Raw genomic sequence first — 19310 nt, forward strand, 5'->3', positions numbered from 1 at the left:
TATTTATATGTTTTCTCTATACCAATTCTGGGGTTTTTCCACAATTTTTCTGATTACACATGTGTTTAAGTACCCCACCTGTGACATGCTGTTGGAGCCCCTCATAGGTATTATGAATGCTACAGCTTTGTACAGGGCTACTATAAATGATTCCTCCATTTTCTAAGCTCTATATTTTCCAAAGTATTACACATACAAATATGACTGTTGCATGATTAGAATCATAATCTCAATAAGTTTGCACTTTGCAATCTAAAAATATTCTATGAGTCACATAACACATGTTCAAGCAATAATGAAGTTCATTCCATACCTTAGTAGCAATGACCTCTCAGTGGTCATTAAAGCAGTACTGATGCATCATCTCTGCTGTTCCAGTGTTCTTAGCAGTGGGGGTATGTAACACGGTCCTTAGTGTAAACCCAATGGAAAATGTCACAAAGTGTTATGTCAGGAGATCTGGGGTCCAAAGCAATAGATCCACATTATCTCCAACAGTACATCCAATCCAGCAATGTAGAAATTAGTCATCTAGCTATCAATGAACATCGGTGTTTCAATGAAGGTGTGCTCCATCTTGTTAGAAGATTCAATTCTCCGAATCAGCAGTCAGTTGTGGAAACAACCACAGCTGCAGCATATCGAGATAAGAGGTACCCATCACAGTCTTTTCACAGAAGAAAAACGACCCATACAGTTTCGTCTGTGATATGGGGAAGAAAATATTAACCTTCAGTGAATCTCATTTGTGTGCCACAATTTCATGAGTGTTTTCAGTGCCCCACACTACTGATCAACCTTTGCAGATAAATGGAAGTTTGCTTCATTGCTGAATATCAGTTTGGAGGCAAAATGTTCTTCCTCAGGTGCTTTCTGCATTGTGATGCACAATTGAAGGCACCAGCCATAATCTTCAAGTCTTAATTGTTGCACGAGCTGCAGGTGATCCAGTTTGAAATGAAACTGCTGTCGCAAAATCTTCGACACAGTTTGCTGTGGTATTCCAAGTTTATGGCTTGTGGGGACCATTGATCTTTTAGGACCATGTATGAAACTTTCCCTCACTGTCTCCACAGTTGCATGTGGCACACTTGATTGACCAGTACTTTTCTTTTTACTAAGGTAACCTGTGTCCCTAAATTGTTGACTTCAATGCACAATGCTCTGTTTACATGCTTATTCTTTTGCATATTGCCTTCTGAATGGCTGTTCTTTTCCATATTGCCTTCTGAATGCATGATGCACTGTTGTAACAGGTAATCATCTCACATATTCCAACTCACAAAATGTAAGACACTTCATTTGTAATGCTAACTGGTGTGCATAATGCAAACTTGGTGTGTTACAGTTCTAATCATGCATCAATCTTATTTGTATATATAATGCTTTGCAAAATATAAGCTCTTGAAAATGAATAAATGATTGGTAGTAGCCCTGTATTCCTGATATTTGATCCTCCAGAAGTAACAGTTGTACAATTTTTTGCCCCAACAGGTCATCCAGTGCATGTCTTGTCATTCAGTAACATTCTCAATGTTCAATCGTCGTCACCACTGCAGACGCTGTGGACGTGTTGTGTGTGCAACTTGTTCTTCCAGAAAAATGAGGGTAAGCAAGTTTTCTGTCATCATACAATGTAAGATATTATGGCTGGTACTGATATAACTTAAAACTTCTGGGCAAACAAGCCACGGTTGATTAGGAGCAAGTTTGATACATCAACCATGTCCTGTTAGCCCAGAAATTTTAAATGATGCAAGTTTGCTTTACTTGCAGTAAATGTGCAGCTCTCTCTCTCTCTCTCTCTCTCTCTCTCTCTCTCTCTCTCACACACACACACACACACACACACACACACACACACACACACACACAAATTACTGAATTGTCAGAAGAGTTCAATGTAACTACAGTTGCTTCCTTTTAATTGATGCTTTAATTGGATGCAAATTATTTTCAAAATTATCGTCCCATTTGGGTTGTCTATTTCATATATCTTCCTGCTGATGTAGATGTCTTGTATAAAATATTCTGTTTGGATTCGCGGTCACCCCTACACTATCTGGCAAGTGAAATATGAGAATATTAATTTTTTCTGCACTTTCATCTCTGAAATTTTGCTTGTGTAGTTAAATTAAAAGAACTTATATATTTGTATGTGTGCTTCTCTAGGTGAAGAAACCAAGTGAGGTGGTGTAGTGGTTAAGAACACTGAACTGACATTGAAGGGATGCCTGAGCTTATGCTCTGTTTCTAATGACTTTGTCATTGACTGGGTATTAAATTTTTCTTCACCCCAGATACTGAAAAATGAGTGTGACATGAAATTGTAGACTTATGCTGAACCAAGTTTGCAGACAGAATTGCATGTAAAAAGCCAAAAGTATCAAATTGCAAAGTTTTCCACATTGTGCATTATAATCGAAGAAATTATCAATAACAGTGACTGTTTGTAGTAGTTTTCATAACTAAATTTTACATTTGACTTGGCTCGCATGATGTGATATAATTTTTATTTATGTTTCGAAACATTTGGCAATAAGCAACATAATAAGTGTTTTATACTGTTCTGTGGAATATGTGTGTCTTCACTGAGTTTTATTTACATTGCCAGGTTGAAGGATATGGAAAAGTATCAGTAAGGGTATGTGATGCCTGTTATGCTCAGTGTCAGGATGCTTTTGAGAAAACTGAAGCTGGAAGCTCTGAAGATGGTACTTTCAGCTCTTCACTTAGGGCAGAATCAGTGGCAGATTTTCCATGGAAATTGTCTGTAGAAGAAGATTACAATTCCACAGTGAGAGAAGAATTTAATTACGAGCATGCACCAAGTGTAAGCTTATGCTTGGCTATTCTGAAACTCCACTCTGAACAAGAGGCCCATACAAGGTAAATTATAAAAACATGTAAATTATGATTTATTTGTTTGTTTATTTTTTATCCTTTGATCACTTTTGTTAATGATATTCAATACGTCAGGACACACTGGATGTGTTACAAAGTATTTGGTATTTACATAAAAGAACATAGATATACACAATTTTTCAGGCATTTGTAAAAGAGATTTAGGGTTGACCCCACATAAATAACATTCACACATAGCTACAGAAAATAGTATCAGACACAGTTAAGAAAAATTTATACACTTGTGCATACATGCAGTGGCAAGCACAACCTCTACACATTATTTATATGGAATCTGCAGAAGACTCTCTTACTTAAGAATTTTGTATACTTGTATAAGAACTCCTTTACATTGTTATACTTGCATCTGGGAACTCTCTTACATTGTTCTTCTTCCATCAAAGAACTCATTTACACTGTAGCGGCAGGCTGAGACCAGATGATATTGTAGTTTTTGTTTGAAAACAGACAGTGTTTTCACCTTCTTTATACTGCTTGGATGTTTGCTATAAAATATACATCTGGGTATTTACAATTCTTTGTCACTTAAAATGTTTAAAATAATGCAACCCATACACTAGAACTATTGTGGAGTTTGGCTTGATTTAATTGCCTAGACACATAACCCAATGGGTCATTCAAATGCCCCATGTACTTGGCTAAGAACACACAGAATGATGAAATTTCTGGCATCACATGAGAGAATGAATGGTTTCCCACAGTCGGGGTATGACAAAATGGGTGATTATGTTAGAATTTCTTTTAATTTTAGCAACGCTGTTTCACCCTCAGGGGTCCAGGTAAATATTACTCCCTTATTTAACAGTATGGTAGGAGGTTTGGCAGTAGTGGTGTATTCTGGTACAAAATGTCAGTAATAATTTGCTAAATGAAGAAAAGACTATTATTCTTCTACATTATGAGGAGAAGAGAAATCTTTTACTGCATTGATTAACCATGGATTAGGTTGAACGCCATCACCTAAAATTACATGACCCAAATAATTAACTGGTGATTCTGCGGATTTTCATTCCCTCAATTTCAGGCTGTGATTTGTATGTTGTATACATGAAAGTACATCTCTTAGTCATTGTGCAAGTTCCTCTAGGGAAATGGAGAGCACATTAATGTCATCTAAATACACTAAGTACATGGATTTCAGTGCCCTTGGCAATAAATCTGTAAACTGTTGGAATAATGCAGATGCATTTCACAATTCAACAGGTATCTTTAGATTCTCTTATGCTCTTTCCAGCCACAGGTTGCAAATAATTTGGAATTCTGCATGCCTTTTGACTGATCGGCCTAGCATCTCTGGTGGGAATCTCATATTGCATCAAATTTTAAACAGCACTAAATTCCTCAAGTATGAATTACAACAAATTTCTATCCTTCTCTGGCAGATGCATCATCTACTCCAGTAATTTCTGCTTTAAGGGTGTGTGATGTCTACATTATTTATATACACTCTTCTTCATTCTTAATTTCTTCCTGTTCCTTCTTTTTCCCCTGTCTTCCCACCTAACAGTTTCATTTGTTGGTAACTCTTGTATAGTTTCTAAAAGTGATCCATTAGATGTTGTGGCATCTGTCCTGCCAAAATTATAAAAAGTAACAGACAAAAATATTTATTCATTAGTACAACTGGATGACATGTACTTCATATACTTTTCATATGCTCTCGCAACTCATCGAGCGACTCATTCCTGGCAATAAGATCCACCAGAATAGCTGAGTGTGTGGGGGAATTTAAATTTGACCTTCACCTAGAAGAGCCTCCTCATTCCACCACATATAGTTTCACAATCAGTTGACTTGAACAGTGAAGCACGTTGATCTTCTGAGAATGATAGGATTGATCCTTTCCTGCCCTTCTCAAATGCCTGTACAGTGCTATCAATACCAAATAGAAATTCTTGGTCACCTATCAAGACAGTTTCTATGCAGAATCAACTGCCCCATGAATGTAGCACAGGAATTCACTCCCTAGAAGCATGTCAAAATCTGGATTTTCCAATGACAATATATCTACTGTAAACACAAATACTTCTTCGCCAATCTTCAAATTAATCCCCCATGAGCCTATATGGTGTTTTATTTCACTCTCTAAGCCACACAGATAGCAGAAAGGCTGCCGCAAGGCATTCGTGTCACTAAGAGGGAAGAGTAATAAATTGATGTATTTATTACTCTTCCCCCTTAGTGACATGAATGCACTCTGGCATCAGTGTCTTCACTTTTTTGCTATCTAAGTCTCTGATTGACAGCATACTTTCCACCTTTTGTAATCCTTGATTCCTCAATGGATTAATCTAAGTTAATATGAGCTTAGGGCAGAGGCTATCCGGCTCCTGATATGTTTCTCAAATTTTGACCTCTGTTATCTCCTCTGCAGCTAACTCCAACACTTGGTAGATTCTTATTTTGTTCGTACTGTAGCCTAGGGCATGTCTGTTGCATATGTACTATTTATCTGTAATGCACGCAACATGGCACCGTGCGTGATGTCCCAGTCATTGGCAATAGGGCCTGATTATAAATCTGTGGTGCGCATCAGTCACACTGCTTGCAGTTATTACAAATCAGTTTACCTCCTCCCTTAATAAAGTTATGCAAACTGCTTCTTGGAAAGACTAAGGTACACAAACATGATCTTGCTCCCTATTCTAAGATCAATCCCTTTTACAAAAACATAAATTGTGTGGTCCTCCGCATCACATAGTAAGATGTTGTTATGTTCTTGGCATTCTGTTAACACACACATTTCCAGCAAGAGACAGCCAGGTACTGTCTGCAAATGATTCAAAGTCTTTGCCAGGTTTTGTTCCTCAATGTGGATAACTTATCCCCATATAAACTAACACTTTTTTGTCTAAGAAATGTTCAATCAACCTGTGCACAGCATTTCAAAAGAGGATGCCTTTCTAAGTGAATGTACTGATGCAAAATAGCTCCTGGTATCAACATACAATTTAAGCTGACTAATATTCAATTGAAACTCACTCAACCATATGCACATATGACCCACATCTCTAATATTCTGAAGAAATATGTGCACATTTTCATTCGACTTGCCTCAAAAAGACTGTGTAAAATTACTCAAGGAAATGTCTGCTACCAGATTAACTGCAAGTGCCACAGATGGTGAATTCACAGGGGCAAACAGGTTTGACACAGTTACTGCAGGGGATTGGTTTTTATCCTTTTTTTTTCCCACTAGACACTGCTGCAGCTGCAACTCTCCGATTTACACTTTCCTTCAGTTATTGGTTGTTTAACATCAGCACAGCAGTTTGCTGCTGAAAGTGATCTATTTCATCCATATTTACTTCATCTACCATGCATTTATTATTAATAATGTCACATTTCAACTAAACAAGGTGACAAATCAATAATAATAAACAGATATTGTCAGGCAAAGGTTGCTTCAGTGAAAGTGGATGACAGGATATGTTGTGAATTTAGGTGTAATAAGAAGTAGGCATAATTTAAACCAAAGTGATTTATTGGAAAGAAGGGATGCAGAGGTCCTACATAGGGGGCGGCATTGCAGAAAATTTCAGTCATCCAGGATCAATCTGATGCATGCCGAGGCCAGTAACTGAGAGCACAAGCTGTCTCCCACATCTGTTATATCTAAAACTCACCTGACCTGCATCACTACGTACTGGCATGTTGATGGTCCATGTTTAGAATGCACTACAGCAGTGATCTGAATAGCATGGATTTGACAAGCTCTTAATTGGTTTCTGTCGAGCTATATGACACCAAATGTCTATGAGCAGGTCATTTAATTCACATAAGCTATAGGCTGGTAGTTTGTAGGTGTGGTGCCTGATAGCATCCCAGATATGTGTCAAGACATCAACTTGAGTTTACTACTAATCTCCTCAGACCACTGCAGAATGATTCTGGCCTTGCAACATGGACTGTCATCCTGCTGGAAGATGTCATTGCTCTCGGGGAAGACACTGAATATGGAGGGATGTAGGTGATCCACAATTATGTTCACATAGTCCACAGGTGTCATTGTGTCTTTGATTACCATGACATGACCCATGGAAGCCCAGGTAAATGTGCCCTTTAGTGTAATCCTGACCCCCATCAGCCTGCATCAGTGGGGTAGTGCATGTTGCAATTAGTCATTTGCCTGGTTGAAGGCGTATCCTAACAACAAGTGTGATCCATCCAACAAGGTGATATATTTCCAATGATACATGGTCCAATCTTGATTATTCTGTGCCCACTACAATGGTAACAGAAGATGCTATTAGATCAACATGGGAACATGTAGGGACTGTTTTCTGTGGAGCCCCATAGTCAACAATGTGCAATGAATAGTGCGCTCTCAGACACTTTAGTCTGCACCAGCATTGTACTAGCTCATCAGATCTCCCAGAGATTGCTACCTACCCTGCTTTACAGAGTGGGCAAGCCTCTGCCCTCCATTTTCTGTAATGAGACATGTACATACAACACATTGTTACCTACTTGTTTTTTCATCGCCCTTCAACCACTTTCCATAGATGCTCATGACAGTAGTACACGAACAGCCTACCAGGTTCACAATTTCTGCAATGCTCGTTTCCAGATACTGAGCCATTCATAACAAACTGCTTTATCTGTGTCATTTATGTCAGGGGATTTCCTCATTTGCAGCCTGTATCATCACTACAGTGATACCCCATTTGTCTCTGCTTCCCTCATATACGTTCCTAATACCACATACTCACAGGGTCACCATGCAGCTTTCAGTCTTGCACAAGGCAGTGACCAGTTTATGTTAGGATGTTATATTCTAAAAAAAAAAAAAATTACAATTGCCCTCTTTATTTCATGGCAGAGGAAGATAAATCTAATGCTATAGCTAAGCATGACTTATAATTTAAGCTGGGGAGACTGGGCAGGCCAGTCTATTCACCGAATATCCTCTCATTCCTAGAGCTCTTCCACTTGTGCTGTTCAGTGTGACTGTGCACTGTCATCCATAAAACCGAAGTCAGGGCCAAATGCTTTCACGAAGAATGCACATGTGGAAGGAGTACAGTGTCACAGTAATGTTGAACAGTGAGTATACTGTGTTCAAAGATTTGAAGGCCAGTGCACCCATGTTGCTATGTGAAGGTAAGTGCAGAATCACTACTCAGACTGAATTTTCTCTCATTGGAGGAGAGCACATGACCCCAGTTCTCACTTATCTAGTCCCTATGCTCTTGACACCAATGCAAACTTTGCTGCCAATCTGCATACTGGTCATTGGGCGAAGAGACCACCTTCATACAGTTGCCATACTGCTGTGTAGTGAGAGATTGCATGCATTGCAGTCCTGTTAAATTTAGTTGCTATTGCACCTGCTCTTTGATGTGGATCTCTTCTTGCCTGTTTCATTATGTAATAATCATCTGATGCTGTATTTGACCATGGTCGACCACCTCCTCTCCATCAGGCAGCAGTGCCTGTTGCTTGGAATGCTCCCCATACATTTGAAGCAGTGCTGTGAGCAATTGATTAGAATGTGATAGTTCTACATAGAGTATGACTGATATACTGCCACTAATTTAGCAACATGAGACTGCTAGACCCCCCCCCCCCCCCCCCCAATGGTACTAAACCCCTATAAAAGTTTTTCAGCTTAGCCATTTGTTTGTACAAACTGGTGTATGTGACATATGTTAGAACCGGTCATTCTGTCCCCCTTGAGACAGCAATAATTAATTTACCCCTTTATTGGATCAACTTAGTGAATTGGGGATTAGAACTCCTCCCTGCCTGTTGTGTGCACTTTCCTCACTGATGTAGTCCCCTAAAGCAGCTCTTTTATTACTGTTGTATTCTTTCAGAGATGCAGTCTAGCTATGTAGATGTAAAGGGATATGTGAGTAGCTAACCTGCTTTAAGTTGATTCTGGAATGTCATTACTATGGATTAATTGACAAACACCATAAAACAGTTAACAGTCAAACAGTTAAACACATAGAACTTGGAAATTAAGTAAAATTGAGAGCATGACTTGCACAGAGATCAGGTCTGGATTGCATTCTAATTCCAACTGAAGGTCTTGCTACACAACAGAGAACTTTTGTACACTTAATATAACTTTGGCACTGTTCGTTTATTGTTGGCAATTTTCGCTTGTTTCGTTGATATAAATAGTTTGTCACACATTGACTCAGTAGTAGCAAAGCTGTCATTGCATGGTCAGGATGAGAAAATGAGCAGGAAGTGGAACATCTAGTGGTGGTATTAAAAAACCTTCAAAAGGACTGTTTGTATCACCAGTGGATTTTATTCCTCCAAAAGCCTAGACCTAAGGGGTATGCTACTCAAACTCATGACAGCAACAGGAGGCTGCTGCATTGAAATTGAGAGGCATTGTGCTCCCAAAGGGAGGAACTAGTGGACATGTCTGGTTGTTGCCAAAGGGCATCCTCAATACCGACACATTCTCACTGACCCGTCTGACACGCTCCACATGAAGACCCCCCCAAACCTTATTGGTGGGCAGAGGGTGCTTCAGTGCGCATCCCTCCATCATCGGTACTCAACATAGCATCCCTATTAAGCAGTACTACAGTAGGATGATGTTCACATGGACTGAGTGTGGGTGTTATGCAAAACATCTGATACTACACCGGGCCAGGCTCAGCCACTGTCTTACCAAAGAGGCAGTACCATATGCCACATGAAAGTCAATTAAAATGGAAAAAATGTTTCCTCTCAGTAAAACTGCAAAACTGCTCACCATACACATTTCTTCTCCCTTCCATGAGAGCTATTTTACAGATCCTAAACATGTGTGACAGCATTGCTGGAAGGGGGGGGGGGGGGTGGGGGGTGGGGGGGACGAATGCTATACAAGCAAGTGAACAGCGTGTGAGGATGTGGTTGAGGCAGTCAGCCAGACAGCAGCTGAACAGCGTTTGGCAGGGCTCTTGTGCCAGTGTGTAGAGCTGCGGTCAAAGCCGACAGGGCTGGTGCTGCCGTACGGAGTCTGCAAGCTCAGCGAGTAGGCCTTGCAGATTACAGGCGAATGCAATGCTCAAGAATGGAGTTCGCATCAGAGGAGGGCACACAGAAGGATTTAGGTTGCGTGGCCATTTACAAGGTAACAGTTGCATGGTTGTTTTTAACATGACTGCCATGGAATGAGCTTTGTTCTACAAATAAAGACAATTAGGCAGTTTATATGACTTTGGTTTACAAAACTGTATAATCATCTACATTTCCTAATAAAAATTTCAAAATAACACTTGTGCCTGATATGCAGGAGTTTTAATTTTCAATACAAATATTCTTTGAAACACAATTATCTGCTTTAGTGACTCTGCATGACCCCCATGCCAAGACACAAAATTTGTTCTTTTAAAACGAATACCAATGTAATAATACAAACCACTAACCTCTACATCTTAACTTAAGGGAGGGCCATGCCTAAAGTGTGCCTAGGTATTAAAATGATATTCGCCTGATGGCTACTGCTTGGGTATTGGTTGAGGGCTTGGCTTAAAACATTCACAATAGCCACTGGTATACAAGATCCATTCAACAAGGCAGATAAGGATTGGAGTTAGAGGGACAGTTGTCACATTGGGAATAGTCACTCTGTACATGTAATCTTTGCCATTCCATTCAATGATATGCACAGTTGTGTGATGAAGAGTGATTTGTCCATGTTTGGTAGCTAATTTGTTAACTGAATCTAAAAGTCGAGTCTCAGAATTGTTAGGTAACACCGGCAAGCTGTGTGGGTGTGGTAACACAGTAGGTACTTCAGGCAGGTATAACATAAAAGGTTTAAAACTAGTTTTGTGAGAGTAGGTAAAACGAACAGAAAGCTTAACAGTGGGTGTACCTATGTTGCAAGAAGAAATGTTAGTGAACATTTGCAAGAACAGTTTAGCAGGTAATAGGTTAGTGCCAAGTTTTTGCTGTAAACCCAGCTGATTAATAATGTAGTAGTATGTAACTGGATTGCATGGGTGTTATACAATAGAATTTGTAGTGCCTTAGTTACTTCCAGGGTAGCGTTAGGTTTGACAGCCCCTGGTGCATAGTAACCAATTGATGCTGGATTGAATTCCTCAGTTCCTCATATTTTTGTATTAGTTCAGTAGCTACAGTACAAATTCGTCTGGTGCTAGACAGAAAATTGTCCTAGATGTGCATGAGCCACACGTGCTCTCATACAGGGGTTTCATGGATCTGGGCAGAAAAAGAAGTGACTTGTCAGAGAGTTATATCCCAATGACCAGCATCAGCTTGGTCAGTGCTGGCAAATATTTTATCAGCACTGTGCTGTCCATGTTGAATCAAGCTCACTTGGTGTGTTGCAGCAGCATGGCATCCAAAATGCTTCACAGTTGTTCCTGGTTGGTAATAAGCACCAATTTAATGCCCCATAAGGTACAAAGCATTCTGCTTTGGCGCAGCCTTCACAACAATGTTTCCCATGGCGTTAATCAATTGATAATTTGTTGTCATAATACTTCTTCTTCTTTTAAAATGGCCAAATCCAACAATGATGGTGGTGGTGGTGATGATGATGATGATGATGATGATGATGATGATGATGATATTTGGGTTGTGGGGGGCTCAACTGTGTGGTTATCAGTGCCTGTACAAATTCTCAATCTTTTCCCTGTCCAATCCTGCCACTTTCCTGAATGATGATGAACTGATGAGGACAACACAAATATCCACTCTCTGGGTGGAGAAAATTTCTGACCTGACTGGGAATCGAACCAGAGACAGCAACACTAGCCACTAGACCATGAACTGCAGATGCCAAGTCCAAGTCAGCCGCTATACTCACTTGGTTAGGGATGTACAGCACATTAGCCAATCACTCAGACATTAAACCCAATGACAATGGGTGGTTTTGGAAAAGAGAGGCATCCACAGCACTAGTAAGTACAGCAAATACAATACAGCACATCATGGCAAGGATCAACAGCAGATGATGATAGTGCAATGGGACTGAAGTGTCTCAGTGACCGTGATTATTGCTTGTTTATGAGGCTTCAGGAGCAGCGTTATCTAATACCAGCCCAGATGCCTACAGTAATATACACTGTGTTACATTACAGCAAATAAGTCTTAACACTCTGTCAGTTAATCAGCGTATAATGCAAAAGATATATTTCACATAAGATAACTGTCAGCAGGAAGAATGTCTGGAGGTAGTTACCTGTATATCATTGAACGAACTGGTGAAGTATGTGGAATGTGGCAGCATGAAATGCTGAACATGGACAACAGCCGATGGAATGAGCCATGTTCACATGTGTAATGACAGTACTTTGCATAAGCCCAGAAAAGAAGGAGAAAATATGAGGCATTGTATGGTTATGGGTGCTTACAAATCACATTAGTTGGTGTTCACGTAGAAGCAGGTGAAACCAAATGCCTGGAATCGTTTGTTTTACAACCTATGCATTCACTCAGAAAAATCAATCAGACAGCAAGAAGTGCTGATTTGTAGTGGCAAGTAATGGAAAAATCCAAGCAGGCTCAGCCACAAGCTTGGGTGTATAGTTAAACAATAGTTTATATTTTCCAACAGCGGGTAGGAGAGGGATGTGAGGCTGATACAAGAAGTTCAGCAAAATTGATCCCACGTGTACCATGGAAACCCATTAGTAGTGGTGTTATAACCTTGAGGAGCCATAAATTCAGTTATCTGTATCATTAACAGTAGCGTTATAGCAATAAAGCCAAATTGTTTTCTCTGAACAAAGTGAAATGACTTGTTAGTGTAAAGTGTTGTGCTGTGTACAAAGTGTATGTGGTAGTATAGTAAGAAAGTGTGCAGTAATAAGATAGCAGATAACTGTTGATTGTGATCGAATGGCACTACATCGTATATTAGAGTAAATCCAGATAGCACTTGGACTTCAGACTGCCATCAGTTTTGCGGAGGATCTCACACAGACATACTTTATTGTATGTCAGCAATGTGTGTTTTAACATTCACAGTATCAAAATCAGTCAAGGGGGAAAGTGCATCACACCACATTATGTGCAATTGTCAGAATGTATGGAAAGCATAAAAATTTAAACATGTAAAGCAGTAAAATAATAGAGAAGCCCAAGGGCAAGACTTTGAGCATGTGTGAATACATCACACATTGGGCATGAGTACAGGGTGTTGATATGTGACTGAAGACCACCTAGCACATTCCGTGCATAAATAAGGGACATAGTATGTGGTGACTCAGTTGCTAGTTGTGCTGTCCACATTTTGCTCCAGCTTTTGTACCCAGTAAAGTAATGAATTAATAAAGGAGTTGTTGCCCTTGAACAAAAGAGTGCTACCACATTGGTAGGTTATGTCCATGAAGACAAGGGCTCCATCATTAGATATTTTGACAGTAGAACTGGGGATTCCCCTTAGATATGGAGCATGGCTGGAAGTCTCAGAGAAACTGGGAATATTGTTAAGCATGTGTGTAGTCACCATTTAATGAAAGTGGTAAAGGATAAAGTTGAGCCAGCCAGAGTGGCCGAGCAGTTCTAGGCACTACGGTCTGGAACCGCGCAACCGCTACAGTCACAGGTTCGAATCCTGCCTTAGGCATGGATGTGTGTGATGTCCTTAGGTTTCAGTAGTTCTAAGTTCTAGGGGACTCATAACCTCAGAAGTTAAGTCCCATAGTGCTCAGAGCCATTTTTGATAAAGTTGAGAACACTGCACAAGGGCACAGAAGAGATGAAAGATCACCTCAGGAAAGGTGAAGTAACAGCAAAGTGAATACACCTGCCCTCGTTGGGAAATTTTCTGCCCTGAGTAGATAAAACAAACTCTGCCTTCTGAGCAGATTATGCTCTTTACAGACATTTCCTCAGTTGAGAGCAGCAGGCTAGTGCTTGGGGGGAAATAATTCAGTACTCATGGACTACATGTTAGATCTAACAAAAGGTCACACAGATGTGCTAAACTAATGTATCATGTTAGTGATCAGTGGGCAGCAGTGACATCTGTAGGTGACGAGAAACACCAGGGACCAAACAAACGTGTAAAGTTACAATTCTGCAGGTCAGAAAACCAAATTTGGACACAAGAAGGATTGACCAATTGATAGCTCTTTCCAATATATAATGCTTGATCGCTCTATGATGACAGAGTATCATGCTTCTGAGAAGGGTAAGTTACCAAATTTTTGGTGGTAACCAAAGGGCTGCAAACAGGGGCAGGGGTTGTTACGGCCACGCTAACAGGCATTAGCCAGCAGAGTGGTATATTGTCAGTGGATCTTATTGAATATACAAATGCTGACTGCAGCTGAAGGGTTGCAACTGGTGAACACTCGCTAATGACACTAGAAGAGGTGGTAGCAGACGAAACTGAGAATCTTGTTTTCTTCTTTTTTTTCTTAAATAAAAAAAATAGATATGTACAGATTATGTTTGAGCTAAGTGTGAGTGAAGCTACTATGACCTACTAGATATTGAATAGCGTTCAGTGTGTGTGGAAGGCATGTGTGTCTCTATGTGAATAATAATATGACAGAGGATAGGTGGATCGTAGTAAGAAGACTAAACAGAAGAAAATACTATGACTCTCTTGGGGTCATTGTTCTTTCTAGTCACACTATGCTAGAGCACATCACTGGAGAGTGGGAGAGTAATTGATAACCTCCTAGTCATTTAATGCTTAAGTGATTTAGTGAAAATAGTGTCACTTGTTACCCATTAATTGAGTATAACAGTTGAATAGGCCGCTCAATTCTCCTCAAAATAAAAATGGCTGATGTGAAAAGCAAAAATGTGTGAAAAATGTTCATGTGTACTTGTGAAGGTCAGAAGGTAGAGTAAAAGGAGGAGTGTTGGCAGGAAGTAAGTTCAGCTACCGAAAGATGTCTTGGAGGCCTAGTGTGGGCCACAGTGAAATGGTTTTCTCCCTAGAATTCCCCAAACACTTAGTGACTGATCATCAATACATTGTTTCAGCCTTCGAAACATTTGTCATCTGCTTGGCTGACAGACTGAGATGTCACCCATGCCTTACAGTAAACCAGAGTGAAACTAAGTATGGAATAGCGTCGAAAGGTAGGAGCAATACGTCATTGTTGTTGGATGGAAAAAATGAGATAGATTAGGTACATTGTCTCCTACCTTCCAAACTTCACAGCAGCTCTCCTGCGAACCTTCCTGGCACATTAAAACTGTGTGCCGGACCGAGACTCGAACTTGGGGCCTTTGTCTTTTGTGGGCAAGTGTTCTTACCAAAGGTATGAGCAATACGCCATTGTCATTGGATGGAAAAGATGAGATATATTAGGTACTGTTGGAGTGACTCAGTTCAGAGGAAATGCAGAAGCGTCCGATTCCGCCCATCTGCTTTGACCCATGACGTCACAAATATGGTGGAAACGACCATACACTACGACTCCAATATGGCGCCTATGGCGTCATCACATAGACATGACCACAAACACAAAAATACATTGAAAAACCAACACACACACGTTCCACAAAAAACTTAATGAAACTAACGGGACAAGCGTGGGAATTTGGGGGTTTTTGGGTGGGGAAGAAGTAAATATAAACAAATTTAGACACACACCATCATACCAAACTACACAAAACGACGAAAAAACCGACAACACCAAACTCCCCAAATTCCACTAAACAATATCCTCTGGAATCGGACATTTCCCTTGACCAAGTTAGCTCAATAGCAACTCCCAATACTGGAACACCCACAGCCACAACCACACATTGGAATCGAACACTTCCCTTGACCTCAACCACGTCCACAATCACCACTACCTCAAAAAACACAACAAACCAACAAAATTGGAATCAAACACTTCCCTTGACCTTTTATCCTTATGACATCTCCACATACAGCCATCCCTGGTCCGAGATGCCGGAACTGTAGTAAGCCTCATTTCTTCACGACATACTGAACACTTCATTACTTCATCCAAAAACCCGAATAGTTGAAGAAATTTTATTACAGACAACGCACTGTCCCCTATCATCGCCGACAACCAAAAACTATTGACCTTGTCAGTCATATCCGTACCTACCAAACAAATAAAAAAAGCAATTTACCAAAATTCACACACAATGAACAAAAAAACTGCAATAACGTCGAAATAACAAAACTAAAATTGTTCACTCACTGAAAAATATTCCACTGAAAGCACAGTCCCGATACAACACACGTGCAGTACTATCATGCAAATGAACCCCATATGCCATGTAACACACTACCCATAAACACACCACCAGAGAGAACCACTGACCGGAACAATACGCCACCTATAAACACACCACACACACAAACTAAACCAAAAACATCACCTAGCACACCACCAGAGAGCACCACCGATCACGTCAAAATGACACCTACAAACACGCCACTCTCACAAACTAAATTCCGCACCATCTTGACATCACACACCACAACAGCCTTACGTCACAGGTCAAAGCCGACAGGTGGGATCGGACGCTTTGGTCGACCCAGTTCAGATTATCCTGGGATGGCCTCTTCTCAACAGAAGAAGGAAGTACCAAATAGAATTGGTAACATGGTGCTAGGGTAATAAATACAGAGGGAGGACTCAGAAGTTTACTGCAGCAGCATGCATTTATGGTTACCCACCAGGAGAGTGGATTGCACATACCATGCCCCGTCAGTAGCGTAAGGAACCACATTATTAAAATTTCATTCCAGTTCACCCCATTCACTGCAGGAACAAACAAACATTCCCTCACATGTCAACCAGCACACACCACATCACCAAAATTGACCGTTCCCCCCTCAATGTCATGTGTCATTGTCATTCAGTGATGTTACAGGAAATTGATATGTCCCATATGGTACCTCTAGTGTGGTAATGTTATTAATGGGATTATCCATCATAGACTTTCCTTCACAGTTAACTACTGCCAGTTCTTATGGAAATAAACAGTGCTAACTCCTGCTCAATTAGGATTGTTGCCGTAACCCAAATCAGAGTGCAATATGGCAATCTGTGTTAAGGTGTGTGTGTTCCATTTCAAATCGAACACCCAAATTAGGTATGCACTCCCACAAGGGAGAATACTAAATCACTGAATCAGTTACAGCAGGGGAAGGGACAGTAAGTAAGGGAAGCTTTTCCCTAACAATTTTATTTATAAATGAACAAATAAGATTTGGCACACAATATCTACTTTTATATATACTTGTTTGCTCATATTGAGCAATACCTAGCAACATTATGGCAGTTTCTTTCATTAATTATGAGTATACACATGACACAAAATGCATTTAACTCTACGGCCAGATTCAGAAGGTGGGGAAAACTGTCACTCTTTAGGTAACAAAATCAAAAAATCTAGTATATACAAGTTTAAAAACAGCAAAGTGGATCTCAGTAACCTTATGCTAGATACAGTAATCATTATTAGTAGCTAGAGCAGCTGTGGACATAGTCAACTCTTCCATTATTAATTCTGATGCGGTTTCCTGTTATCTCTCAAACTTGTGAGGGTACTTGGAAAATGTCTGCCTCCTATGAAAGTTCTGATTGACATATTTTCATTTCATATTATCATTGCTTCCTGAGTCCTGTTAGTAAAGGGAAACTCCAGAATAAAATTTCCACTGTGCAGCGAATTGTGCACTGATACGAAACTTCCTGGCAGGTTAAATCTGTGTGCTGGACAGAGACTCGAACTCAGGACCTTTGCCTCTCGCCGGCAAGTGCTCGACCAACTGAGCTACCCAAGCATTACTCACGCCCCATCCTCGCAGCTTTACTTCTGCCAGTATCTCGTCTCATACATTCCAAACTTCACAGAAGGTCTCCTGCGAACCTTGCAGAACTAGCACTCCTGGAAGAAACGATATTGTGGAGACATGCCTTAGCCACAGCTTGGGGGATGTTTCCAGAATGAGATTTTCACTCTGCAGTGGAGTGTGCACTGATATGAAACTTCCTGGCAGATTAAAACTGTGTGCACACAGTTTCAATCTGCCAGGAAATTTCAAAGGAAAACTGTTTCTTTGTATCTGTTTAAACTGTTACTAACTCTTTCATATGCTTCCTTGTGGAACATCCTATCGTGGTCAATGTTACTGTGTCGGAGGCATCTATTACAGATGTGAATCCTCATGTGTTTTTGTACTTCAGTCACTTATGTTCAGTGTACCTGTGGTTATAACGAACGGCTGTGCTGGATCAACGCCTCTTATAGGTAGCGTTGACAGTCCAGTGATGAACCTGCTTGTGTAGATTGGAAGTTTCATGTTGATGCAATGAATAATGGGATCTCAGTAATAAATATAATATACAATGTGGCTTCATAAAGTAGCACTGGATGGGCTTGGTGCAAAATATATAAGTTGTGCCTATCCTTAGGCAAATTAATCAAAATAATTTGGCTCATGAATATCAAGTGTGTGTTCAGGTGTAGAGCGTATCATAGCACTAAAAATAATTTAACAGGCAGTTTTTCACTTTTGGGTTGACGTGTAGTGCTCTATGTAATTCATCCTCAGTGTTTGCAGTAGTTACATAAGTCTTCCAGTGTCATATTGTATGATGTAATAGGGCAAAATATACAAATGTGCAGAGTATCTCCAGTGTGGTAGGATACAGTTATAATTACCAAAAATTTGTAACAGCTGTAATACTGCACTTGATTGCTGAAGGTCAACTGTGTCTATAAATACATTATTCCAGTAGGGACTGCGTAATTCTGGCATGTAGGGTCAGGCTCTCTACGGGCTTACAGTTTGTGAAACCTCTTTATTCGTGGTTTCTGTCAGTAAGTCAGTGTAAGTACTCATTCATAGCTTAACATCTGCTATCCATTTGAATCAGTAGGTAATGTTCTCATGTGGCTAATAGTACGTTCACAATTTTTCCTCAACTACTTGACACAAATAACCATAATTGTAACAGCTTCTAAAGTTCAGTAGATTACCACATCACTGGTTTTCTGCTTTAAAGCACCACAGTTGATTTTCTACTGCTCTAGTTACAAATCCTTAATGCTGTAGCTTATTCTACAGCACAGTGCAGATACATGTGATAAAATATCACAAGCATCTTCTTCTATCATTTTGAGGTGCAGCATGCATCTCTATTGGAATTAAATCTGTCTATCTGATACATGTTTATATACATAATTCAAATAACAATGCTGACTTTTACCCCAGACTTCCATGTACCTCTACATAAATTATTACTCACATTTTTATACTCTACTATAAATCTGACACTTTTTTCTTTTCTGTAAATAGAGCAAACTTAGTCCCTAGACCTTAGGGCATAGGGGTGGCTATTTCTTAAGATGTAGTGAGGACACGCGGGCAGTGGCTTGTCTCTTTACTTTTTTTGCAGTAACGCCTTTGCTTGGGCAGAGCTAGGTGATACAGCTGGCGGTGGCATATCTCAGCTGTGGTA

General features: G+C 40.1%; 1 protein-coding gene across 1 annotated transcript in view; it reads left to right on the top strand.

Moving 5' to 3' along the window:
- Positions 1-19310, top strand: part of LOC124721170 (zinc finger FYVE domain-containing protein 26) — a 423927-nt gene that overhangs the window by 311360 nt on the left and 93257 nt on the right. The window contains exons 28-29 of the mRNA XM_047246006.1: positions 1495-1608; positions 2615-2889. Coding sequence (XP_047101962.1) covers positions 1495-1608; positions 2615-2889 — 389 coding nt within the window. The remainder of the gene's footprint in view (positions 1-1494; positions 1609-2614; positions 2890-19310) is intronic.

The sequence above is a fragment of the Schistocerca piceifrons genome, chromosome X, assembly GCF_021461385.2.
Source record: "Schistocerca piceifrons isolate TAMUIC-IGC-003096 chromosome X, iqSchPice1.1, whole genome shotgun sequence".
Classification (NCBI taxonomy): Eukaryota; Metazoa; Arthropoda; class Insecta; order Orthoptera; family Acrididae; genus Schistocerca; species Schistocerca piceifrons.